Source organism: Spermophilus citellus (assembly GCF_964194105.1).
Source record: "Spermophilus citellus genome assembly, chromosome: 4".
Taxonomy (NCBI): domain Eukaryota; kingdom Metazoa; phylum Chordata; class Mammalia; order Rodentia; family Sciuridae; genus Spermophilus; species Spermophilus citellus.
Genome location: NC_138185.1, coordinates 152436883 through 152449238, shown reverse-complemented (window position 1 = coordinate 152449238; position 12356 = coordinate 152436883). Strand labels below are relative to the sequence as shown.

At 31.9% G+C, this 12356-nt stretch overlaps 1 protein-coding gene across 6 annotated transcripts in view; it reads right to left on the bottom strand.

Moving 5' to 3' along the window:
• Positions 1-12356, bottom strand: part of TMEM260 (transmembrane protein 260) — a 68972-nt gene that overhangs the window by 34537 nt on the left and 22079 nt on the right. For all 6 annotated transcript variants that reach the window (XR_014021320.1, XM_081288704.1, XM_081288703.1 and 3 more), the window contains 5 exons: positions 11880-12057; positions 9881-9994; positions 5963-6142; positions 4478-4518; positions 1471-1554 (listed from right to left, as the gene is read on the bottom strand). Coding sequence is in view for 5 of the 6 variants with exons in the window: in XM_081288704.1 (XP_081144830.1) it covers positions 1471-1554; positions 4478-4518; positions 5963-6142; positions 9881-9994; positions 11880-12057 (597 nt within the window). In the remaining variant the exon portion in view is untranslated. The remainder of the gene's footprint in view (positions 1-1470; positions 1555-4477; positions 4519-5962; positions 6143-9880; positions 9995-11879; positions 12058-12356) is intronic.

The window sequence follows — 12356 nt, the reverse complement described above, 5'->3', positions numbered from 1 at the left end:
AATATTTGTAACTATAAACCTTATATTTTTTTTATTTTTTAAATTTTTTTGGCAGTACTAGGGATTGTGTCCAGGGGCACTCTATCACAAAACTAAACTGCAAACCCTTTTATTTTGAGCCAGTTCTCCCTAAACTGTTCAGGCTGGCCTTGAACTTATGAATCTCCTGCCTCATATCAACTGCTGGGATTATAGGCATGCACTACCACACCCAAATAAAACTTTCATTTTTAAGAAGAAAGAAAGTCATCAGTGTTGAAATCTGAGTTGGAATAGACAACCAACATAACTTGAAATAATAATTTTCTATAATTGCAATTTAAGTTTATTTTGCATGTTGTAGACAATAGAATCATGCAGCAAAGGATATTCACAGAAAAATATCAACTATTGATCATATTAAATTTAAGACGTAATCAAGCATATGCAAAATATAGCATATTTTCATGCCTGAAATAATATATCAATGTTGGTGAGAATTTAGTATGAGAATGTTAGTATAATCCTTGAGAAAAATTAACTACATAATATCTCTATCAAGAGCTTTAAAAATACTTATAATCACTGACTTTGTGTCAAAATAACTGAGTATTTGACATTCAGGCATAAATCTTTAAGCAAAAACCACAAATGTGCATAAACAACCCATAAAAATGCTTTAGTATTAGTGTCATAATAGAGGGAAAAAATGGAAGTAATAAAATAACACTCAAATGGGAAATTTAATTCTCCTTTGGTCATAGGATGGAATGTATTATGTAGACATTTAAATGACCTTAAATATTTTTTGGTATGGAAAAATATTAACAATATAATGTTACATTAAGTAAATAAAACCATAAATATAGATGTACATATATATACTGACTTATATACAAATACACATGTTCAACAGACAAGAAAATAAATTAATAAAAAATTAATAAAGATTAGCAGTGCTATATTTTTAGGGCTTTCTTTTATTATCAGGGGAATTTAAATAGTTGTTTGTGCTGAATGTATTGATGTATGCCTGAAGTTGCTCAGGAGGCAGACAGCCTGGCCAACACAGCGAAACCCTATATATAAATTTAAAAAATTTTTAAAAGGGCTGCAGATATAGTTCAGTGGCAGAGGGCAGGGGTTTAATGCCTAATACTATAAAAATAAATAAATAAATAAATAGTTGTTTGCTTCTTTTGCATAAACAGTAATCATTAGTACACGCAGAGTAAGATCAAACCAGAAGTTTAAAATATCACATGACTTGCCTATTTTAGCTGCAATAAACTGATAAGTTTTTTGAAATAATTGATTTATAATTGAAGATAAAATAAGGTAGCAGGAAAGCAAAACATATTTGCCTTAACAGAAGGCAAGAACAGTCATTTATTTGAAACATAAAATAATACTGGTAATGTTCTGCAATGACATACTAAAACATTGGTTCACTTTATGAACAAAAGAAAAATAAGGAATTACATTACTCACTTTCTTGCTAGACATACATTTGCCCAAACTGCAAGGGCTTGAATGTTGTACGATAGTTCGGTCCTCATATTTATTACTTGTGAACTATAAAAAACAAAATAACTTATTGTTGTCAGAAAAAAAAATGACTAATTCCAAATAAAATATCATTTGCAGAATAAATGTTTGATCATGCACTGAACAAAACTGAAGTCAGATTTTAAAATTATTTTGTCTCCTTTTAAATTTGGGAGAAAAAGTACCATAGAGAGAAATAAACAGTTCTAAGATGTTTTCCGATTGTAATATTTGGTTAGCAACATATATAAATCAGAGTAGGATCAGAATACAAAATTGTTCTACATTTTTTATTTTGTTATACTGAATAGGATATTCCTGATTGATTGATAAGTTGTTTGAAAGGAGTTTTTGAACTTTCTTTGTTGATAATGTAGACATGGTCACCAGTAATTTAGTAATTGAAAGCAAAATTAGCTCAAATACTTCTCTGGAGATACAATCACAAAGAAAGAAAAGGCCAAGGGTTATTTTCTTCCTTAAAAGAATTCCTGATTTTCTAAATTTCTGGGTTGGAAAATGTCCAAGCAAGCTCAAAGAAATGTATTTTTTTCCTCCTACAATTAAACTAAATTTTTCCATTAACTAATAAGTATTCCTCAAATGTTATCTGAGTTCTAAAATAGCTATTGCTTGTAGCAGTCTTTGATTTCTAAAAAAGAAATGACTCTATACACCAGTTCAAGAAACTTTTTTACCCCTACTGGCAAATTTACTGGAGAAAATGTGATGCCATAATTATGAAAAGCACACAATGTGTATTTTACTAATAGAGACTCATCTACTCAGAGAAGTTATCCTAACTCATTTGCAAATATACTTGAAAAATTGATTCCAGCATGGGACCCATTTCTTCAAAAGAAATGGAGTCAGTCTCAAAATTAATTCTTAGAGATCTGTTGCTTAAATGTAAGCTCTAAAAGATGGCCACTGCCTAAGGTTAGATTCAATAATTTTCTTATACAGGATTGCAATTTAGAGATATGCATGGGGAAAGAATTTAATTTGCTTGTCTGGAAAAGGGTAGATGATTAGGTTCCATCATTTTGAAGGATTTTTCTCGTAACTTAATTATAAGTTTCCTTTCTTAACACTCCTGTCCACCTGAAACAATTAAAGACTAGAATTTCCCTCACTTAGACATTGCTAGGATTATGCCTCCATTCTACATGATGATTTGATTTGAACAAACAGGGCAGGTGTGAGTGATCATCACTTTTGTCTAGTTTTTTTTTTTTTTTTTTTCCTTTCCTAGCCATAAAACCTAGCAGGTATGACTAGAATATAAAGGATGACTTTAAGTTTCCCAGTAGATAATTTTATGTGCAACTAATAAAAGTTGGATGTATAATCTAGGATTACTCTTGAGAGTTCTTTGGAGGTTCATGTAGAATTTGCTAAACTAAAATGTAACAGTAAGCCTAAGTGCTAGAACAACCTCTGGAAGGTAGGTAGAAAGGAATAGGCAATGAGTCTTTCTATATAGAGTTTATTAGAATACGGCAAAGTTCAGAGTCCCTGAAAAAACTCTTTATCTTTAAAAGAAAACAGAGCTTCTTGCTACCTTCTCCCCACCAAAAAAGCAAGAGGAGCTGCAAAAGTCTGAGTCAGACATAAGAGGAAATATTTAAAATCAGTTGTGAAAACTATCAAAAGGTTATATTTAAAAAATGATGGCAGGGAAAGATTTTCAAGATAAGGTAAAAGTGAAAAACAAAAGACTAATAAAACATTATGTACATTATCTCATTTTAAACAAACACATGAAAACGATCAGAAGGATATAGACAAAAATGTTAACAGATTAATGATAGCAGTTATATTGGGATGACAGGTAATTTTAATTTTCTTATTTTTGCTTACTTGTATTTTCTAATTACAAGAAAATTTATTAAAATTTTAATTTTATTTATTAAATTACAACAATAATTTTCTATGTATCTTGGAGTTGGAAAAAAAGTTGGTTAAAAAGAAAAAAAGGATGATTGGAAGGAAGCAAGTTAGTAAATAAACAAGAAAGAAATTTTAAGAAGCCAATGAACTGCATATATTTCTATATGATGAACTGCATCATGTAGAAAGTTGATCTAGTCTCCACATGGTTTGTTTCAGTTTTTTCCAAATGGCCATGTAAGTTCCAAACTAGAAATTAGTTAGATCACTTTTGTGTTCTAGAAACCTACTTTATTCTGAAATTTATAAATCAGTACAATTGGTATAGATATTTTTTAAGTTGGTATGAATATTTTTCAAGTTTTCTTAATCTGTGTAAATTTTAAGCAAATATTAACCCATTTTTCAAAGAACATTACTGGATAATGTAGATGAAAATATACTTGCTTAAGCTGGTTCTAATAAGGTTGGATATTAAAAATATGTAAGTCAAAATAGAGCTTAGGATGAGGACAGGCAAAATAAAAGTCAAAAGATAATTTTTAAAAATGAAGCTCTGAAGAATTAAATTAGCATAGGTCCAACCAAAAATATAAGAAAGTAATTGTTCAAATCATGCTACACACTATGTTATAAAATGTCTCCAAGAAAGGCAATATAAAAATCAGAACAAAGAGCAAAATTATTTATAATGCAACACTATGTTGGGAAATTCTGTACCCAATTGAAAGATGAAACATTTTAGTTTCAGGGGCTCTCATTTCTCTCCCAATATTCTTATTCATTGTTGTATTTACTGCTCACTTTAAACATTATCTCATTGAAGGAAAGGCTAGACCCCTGGACAACTCCATATTTACAAATAACTATTAGACAACTCCATATTTACAAATAACTATTAGACAACTCCATATTTACAAATAACTATTAACTGTACAGGTGAAAACTTTCTCAGACACACTTCTTTACAAAGACAGGGACTTGGAAATCCCTAAAAATCATCTTGAAAAACGAATAGCAAATTCATTTACAAATGGTTTTAAATATTTATACTTACACCAGTATTTCAGACATACTGGATCCTATTTCAGATTTGGCCTAAACACAAAAAAGGAAAGGTTATTTGTACATATATGAAATTGAAGCCTTGGCAGGTTATTATGTTATAATGATTTTGATTCATTATAATATAATATCATGTTTTAAATACACAATGCAACAGTCTTTACTTTGGAGCCTGTTCAATTTTGAATGTAGTGAAAACCAAACTTGGATATCTTTATGAAAAATTAATAATTGGCTAAAAATCACTTAAATTATTTCAGCAGGAATGATTAATACATTAATGAGTTAGTGGACTTATTTAAACTTTTATTATAGCCTCTCTTTACGCTCTTTTGGGGATTTTTTTTTTTTTTTTTTTAGTGCTGGCGATTGAACCCAGAGACTCACACATGCCAGAAAAGCACTCTACCACTGAGTCACATCCCTAGTCCTCTTTTGGAGAATTTTGATTGAAGTTTATTATAACCTGTTCAAAATTTCACAATTACTTGTGAATGATAGAAATTTCAAATATGGAAGAGCCATAAATCTGTATTTAATGCATTAACCAATATAAGTAAATCAGAATATAAAGTATCACACTTTGAAGTGAAAATAATAAATAAAAATTACCTTTTACTAATCTATTTTATTATGAAATCTCCATGTAAGATAAATATAATATCTAACATCTATCTACAAAAGTATACATAATGTATATTTTAGGGACAAATAATTTTTTTAAAAAATCTACAGACTCACCATTCATTTGATGAACAAAACCTCATCAATACCATAATTTATCTTACAAAGTCCTCACAGGCCTCTCCTTCCTTACCCTTTTGAATTTCTTTGGGAAGAACTATTTCCATTTGGTGAACTAATATTTTACAAAGCATTTATAAATAGGCCTTCAATTTTAAAAAGTAAATACTAAGGGTTGGGGCTGTGGCTCGATGGTAGAGCACTTGCCTTGCATGTGTGAGGCACTGGGTTTGATTCTCAGCATCACATAAAAATAAATAAATATATTGTGTCTATCTACAACTAAAAAAATGTTTCTTAAAAAAATAAATACTAACATGAACACTGTTAATCAAATATGTTACTTCAAAAAGGAAATGCTTTGATAAAGGTGAATTAAAATTGTTGAGTTTCCTTTCCTTCACGTTTTCCCAAATATTTTTATTCACAGATTTGTATTCATAATGGTACCCAAGACTGCAGGCAGTCTTCAACAGTGGGCAATAGGTTCCCTTTAATGCATATCATCCTGAAAAGTATATTAGGGATATACAACAGCTTGCTGTTGGATGAAGTGATTCTGATTTTTTTTCTAACATTCCAAGGGACAAATTTGTTATATTACTAACTAAAATGGAAATTCTATCTACTGCCATTGATAAACATTGACTGCTCTTTCAATCAACAATGAAGTTGATTGAACAATGGAATATAACCTCTTGTTTCCTCACAAGGGCTTGAAATGTAAGTTTACCAGGCTGAATGTTCCATACTCTTCCCTGAGAAAATGTGTCAGAAATCCTCGCAGTGTTGTCTGGTCTCCCCAGGTCCAGCGGGCATGATTGAGGTAGGATGAGATGGGAAGGTAGATATAGGGCAGCAAACCAGCAGAGAAACACAGACTCAAATTCAACAAATAGCCCAGTGATAGCTCCTGCATTAAAGCACATTGTGTTGTTGAACAGTGTTTATTTTAGTCGATTCATCCTGGAACTTCAAGAACACATAAAGGAAAACATCAAATATGTTTGCTCAGAGCTGATCTCTCAATTTATATTAAGTCACCACAGAATACTATGTTAAACCTTCTGATTACTGTGGATTACTAGAAAATTGCATCAGCCTTTACATGGCAGGTGAAATCTGAGTGAAGCAAATAACATTAGCAAAACTCATAAGTATCATGTTTATTGTATCTTCTACACTTAAAACCATGTCATGACATGTACACTGCACAGCTGAGATCACCCACTTAGAAGTGATCAAGTGTTATTTGGCTGATTTTGAATAGGCCCAAAATACTGAATTGGTATTATACCAATTTACATCATGGTCATCATTAGAAGTTGACTTCAAGTATATACTTTATTATGATTGTACATGGATAATAAATTCTTCCTACAAGGGCCTTGAACATTTCATGGAAATTTTTCACACAAATAAAATTAGCTCTTATATAATCTTCAGGCTCACCCAAATGCTTTTTTTCCTCCTCAATTTATATTTAGGATAGAATACTAAAAGAAATTTGTTGTTATATGCAAACTGTTATCTCATATACCTATTTGGGAAAATATATTTCTTATCTATACACTTCAATAATGAAAGGCAGTATCAACAAAGTTTTATATAGATTAAGTCTAAAAGAATAAATTTAAGTATGCCAGAAAGATTAAAAATATTGGTTAACTGGGGAAAGGGGTCTCTTACAAACATCATAACTAGAAATTGCTAACTTTTCCTTTTCAAAAATGAGAAATTCATTTCTGAGAATGAATGTAAGAAAGAAAGTTCACATTCACCAGAAGCAGAACAGGGAGTTGGCTTGTATTAGCATTTTCAATAAACATTCTTAATTGAAAATGAAGTGTTTTCATTATAGTACTGATTTCATTTGAGATTTCTATAGCAGTAATGAGATGCGTTTAAAAACTTACAAATATCTAATCAAACAACTATGCCTTTGCTTTGCTATTCTTAAAAATGGTTTAAGGAAAGTAAATGTTTATGTTTTGGCACTTTTTGTACATTATAAAGTTGAATTTAGAATGGTAAGATGTAATTGTTGCAGAATTTTCCTTTTGCATAAGGAATAAATAGGAAACAATTACATGAAAGCTTTTATAGTCTGGAGAGCAATTTTTAGTCTTAGCTGCACATTGAAATAATCTGGGTAGTGTCTAGACCCCACCCCAGATCAATTATAACAAAATAATTTGGATAAGGTTTCAGAATAAATACACATATATACATGTATATATGTATATAAAAAATGCATATGCATCTGTACTACATTGTTATATATATGTGTATGTATGTGCACACACACATATGCACACACACACATTTTTCTACTTGTAATCTCAGCTACTTGGGAGGCTGAGGCAGGTAGATAGCATGTTCAAGGCCATCCTAGGCAATTTAGCAAGACCCTGTCTAAAAATAAAATAAGAAGGGCTGGAGATATAGCTCAGTGGTAGAGTATCCCTGGGCTCAATCCTTAGTACCATAAATGAATGAACAAGAAGAGGTATGTTAAAGAGTCATGGTTCTCCAAATTTCATCATTCATCAGTAGCTCACCTCATTCTAGGGTAAACAGGCCCTTAGTCCAATCTCCTAAATTGTCAACTCTGAATCCTGCATGTTTTATATGAAGTACATGGCTCTCCTTTCAATCAACTCTTGGTCCTTTCCAGAGAATGCACCTATCCTGGGTCTGCTCAGGTCAAGCTATATCTCTGGCTAAGATGACTGATATCAAATGGGCTATGCTTAGAGAGGGCTATATTATCTGTTGACCCCCAACTGTGCATCCATTGAGAAAAATATTTGGGCTTCCTCAGTTTTGTATTCCATAGGAAATTTTGGCTGAGTTATACTTTTTAATGTTATATACCCATTTTTTTAAAAATTAAGGGTATGTACCCAAAGGACTTAAAATCAGCATACTATAGTAACACGGCCACATCAATATTTATAGCAGCTAAATTCACAATAGTTAAACTGTGGCAGCAACCTAGATGCTTTTTAATAGATGAATGGATAAAGGAACTGTGATATATATACACAATGGAATATTACTCAGCGCTAAAAGAGAATAAAATCATGGCATTTGCAAGTAAAGGGATAGCACTGGAGAATATCATGCTAAGCAAAGTAAGCCAATCCCAAAAAACCAAAGGCGGAATGGTCTCTGGTAAGTGGATGCTGATCCATAATGGGTGGGGTGGGGAGGCATGGAAAATATGGAGGAATTTTGATGGGGCAAAGGGGAGGGAGGAGTGGGGAGGGGGTATGGGGGTACGAAAGATGGTGTAATGAGATGGACATCATTACCCTAGGTACAAGTATGACAGCACATATGGTGTACACTACATCATGTATAACCAGAGAAACAAAAAGTTGTGCTGTAATTGTGTACAATTAATCAAAATGCATTCTGCTGTTATATATACCTAATTAAAATAAATTAATTTTATAAATAAATTTAATTATAAAAATACATTTAATTTTTAAAAATCAATGATATGTATTATAAAAGGTCACATGAAGAACTTTCTGAATATTCTATGAAATTTGGATACTGCTAACTATTGTGACTGAAATGTGAGACTGAAATGATTGACTTCATAGAATTCGAGTCCAAGAAAAGTTGCTCTTTCCTGTCAACTGTTATGTTTCCCTTTTATTTGCTTTTTAATCACATAATCAGAATTTTATAATCTCCACATTATCTTTTTGCTTTGTTGCCAAGATGCTAAGAAACTAAATGTGTTCAAGAATAGTTAATATAATTATCTAAAGCTCTAGTATAATTATTCACCTATTACTATAATAATTTTATTACTTGTATGTTTTCTATTATAATTCTGATTATAATTGGTATAATGAGCAAATAATAAAATGACAAACCTAGCTGAATTTGTTCATAAACAAACAAAAACTAAATAAAGTAAAATGACCTAGCTGGCACTGGCTTTGCATATAGACTAAAAGAAAGTCTGACTGATAAAGGACATTTATTCTTTCAAGAGTTCATGTCTAACTCGACTCCCTGCCTTTTCCTTACCTAAATCTCCTATTGCCCAACAAAGTAATTTTCTTATATTGCTATGTACTGCCATTTTAATTAACAAAAAAGTTTTCTTTCATAGAAAGATGAAATAAAAATAAATCATTTTTTTTTAATTCTAGAGAAATATCCTGAGAAAATAGGACTGTTATTTATCAGAGATTTTAATGAGTTCATACTACAGGGATATTGTCTGTTTGTTGAGAGCTAAATCTCCACACTTAGAGCAAGGATACAGCATAGAGCAAGCACTCAACAAACAGTTAAATATGAATGAATGACTACTATACCACTCTGTGTCCTAGAATGTATAATAAAACTATTAAGGAAACTTAGTATTATTGCTTTAAAGTCCTTTTAACCTATTTTCAGAATCATGAAGAAAATTATGAAATAGGCCAGATTGCCACTGCAATCAATATTACATTATTTTTGTAAATCCTTTTTTTTCCAGTCAATATTGTTAGGGCTTAAGGTTATTTATGCTTTACACAAAACTCAAGAAAAATTAAAGCCCCAAGTTTTCTGATGAAACAAATGCTATACTGAATCTAAACAAAATGTTATTAATTTTAGTTTTATAAATTCCAAAACCTACCTTCTCTTTTAAAAGTCGAAAGAGAATCCAAGGTATTATGCATAAAACATAGAGGACTATTGTATGCTGATTACATAAGCTAAGGCCACAGCAGAAAGCACCGATTTTAGCTATCTGAAAACAAACAGGAAAAAAAAAAAAAGAAAGAAACAAGGAAACAAAAACACCTAAGTTAAAAATTCACCTAAAACTCTAAGTAAGCACAATGCTAAAAAGCCATTCTTACCACTAAACCAAACATCATAGGCCAGGTTAATATCAATCTGTTAGATGTAAGCAATTATAACAGTCACTAGTATTTATCATCATTTAAAAAATATTTTTTAGTTGTAAACAGACAATATCTTTATTTTATTTATTTATTTTTATGTGGTACTGAAGATTGAACCCAGTGCCTCACACGTACAAGACAAGCTCTCTACCACTGAGCTACAACCCCAGCCCCTATCATCATTACTTTTTGTTAATGTTGTTCATTCACATCAAACAACTGCAGTTTGATCTTCAAACTGACTCTTGGAGACTCCTGTACGACAACTAGTAAATCTTAACAGAGTACTATATGATTCTTACTTGAGTAAAATCTATAATTGAAGTCCAATGATTCTGTTTTACTTTTTCTCCTTCTAAATAAATAAAATGTAACATCTTTTATTTAGAAACCTATTTATATCTGGGTGGTATTTTGCTTTTTTTGAACATGTATTCATTTACTCATTTCATATTTGATAAGTATTCTCTTCTTCTTTTAAATTTTATTTATTTATTTTCTGTGATGCTGGTGATTGAACCCAGGGCTTTATGCACGCTAGGAAAGTACTCTACCAACTAAGCTATATCCCCAGCCCACAAGGATTTTCTTCCTGACCAAACTCTAGGCAGGCTCCTCTGAACTCTCTTCTCAACTCAGCCCTGGCTTTTAGATACTGTGTTCATCTCTGCATTGTCCAATTTTATCAAGAATACTCAGTCAGTTTAACTAGAAATCTCTACCCTGGATATATGATCACACTGATCCAATTTCTATCCTTCACCCTCCCCCAGGTGATGTCAGATCAGCCTGGCCTGCCTTCAGCAAGAATCCCATTAGGCCAATTTAGTCTGAATCCTCCTTTACCCCTGATGTTTCCTCTCGGTAATTTTTCCGTCCACTGACACCCAGCCTGCTCCTTGGATACAAATTCTCATTATTCATTGTTATTTGGACTTGAGCCTGATCTCTCTCCCCTATTACAAAACCCCACTGAAGTGTTCCCTACCTCTGAACCTGAATAAAATCTGTTTATGCTTCTTTAACAAATATACTGAATACTTTTTCTTTAACATAATTAGAAAAATAAAACAATAGCATCACAGATCTACTTATGGGAACCACAGGTAAATCATGAAGTCTTTTTGTTTCTATATCCTTTCACAACACAAAGCTGCTTATACAAAGACAATATAGTATTTTCTGCAATGATCAGACAGTAAGCTTTTGAAGGCAGGGTTCTTTCACACTTAGAATGAGTTTGATCCTAGTATCTGTCTTAAATTCACTGCAATCTCTTTTGAACTCGCTTTTACACTTGACACTCTTAATTAGAAAATTACAAATTTGATCATTTTCACAATAAGAGAGTAAATTAATATACCATAAGGGTATATGATGTAAGGTCAATCCAAAGCTTGGCACCTTATGGTAATCAACAAGCAAGTGTTGGTGCATGAACCAACAAACTTGCCTTTCCCAAAGTACTCACAGGGATTTCATAACCCCTTCATTCTCCAAACCACTTCTGAAATCTGAGGGGGAAAAGTCCCATGTTTCATGAGGGCTATCATACTTCCATTCACAATAAAAGGACTGAGAATATTTTCTCTCTCAACATGCCTAGATTACCTTGACAGTAACCATAATACATAAACATCATCTAAACCAAAGTTAAAAAGAAATGCAGCTATCTGTCCAAAAATTAAAACAAAAAAAAATGATTTCACTTTGATCCAAATAGGTTACCTTTGATCTCTCCTTTGCAGTTGCTGCCTCCTCAAAATGTACAGTAAGAGCCATAAGCAGCCCCACAAACAGATTGTTTAAGCTAAAAACCTCTGCTGTGATGGACCACTGCCATGTTAGACGAGAAAATGAAAACACCCCCGCAGCAAGGATTCCTCCAGCATATGAGCCAGAAAGCCTGCAAATACAGATAACATGAAATCTTCTTTCCCAACAAAAAGGACTGACTTTCTTTTCCTTTTTATAAACTGTCCCAGCAGAAATTATGACAGTCATCCAGCACTCTCCCCACACATTATATGGTTAATACATTACTTCATGTAATAATTTCTTTCAACAGATTTTAATTAGGAAGCCTGAACATTCACCTACTAACAAACAAATGAACAAACTTATGGATAGAATGAGATTTCTTCTAAGACACATTCTCTAGGACTCAAAGACAGTTCAGAAAACCTAAAGAAATAGCAACTAGGG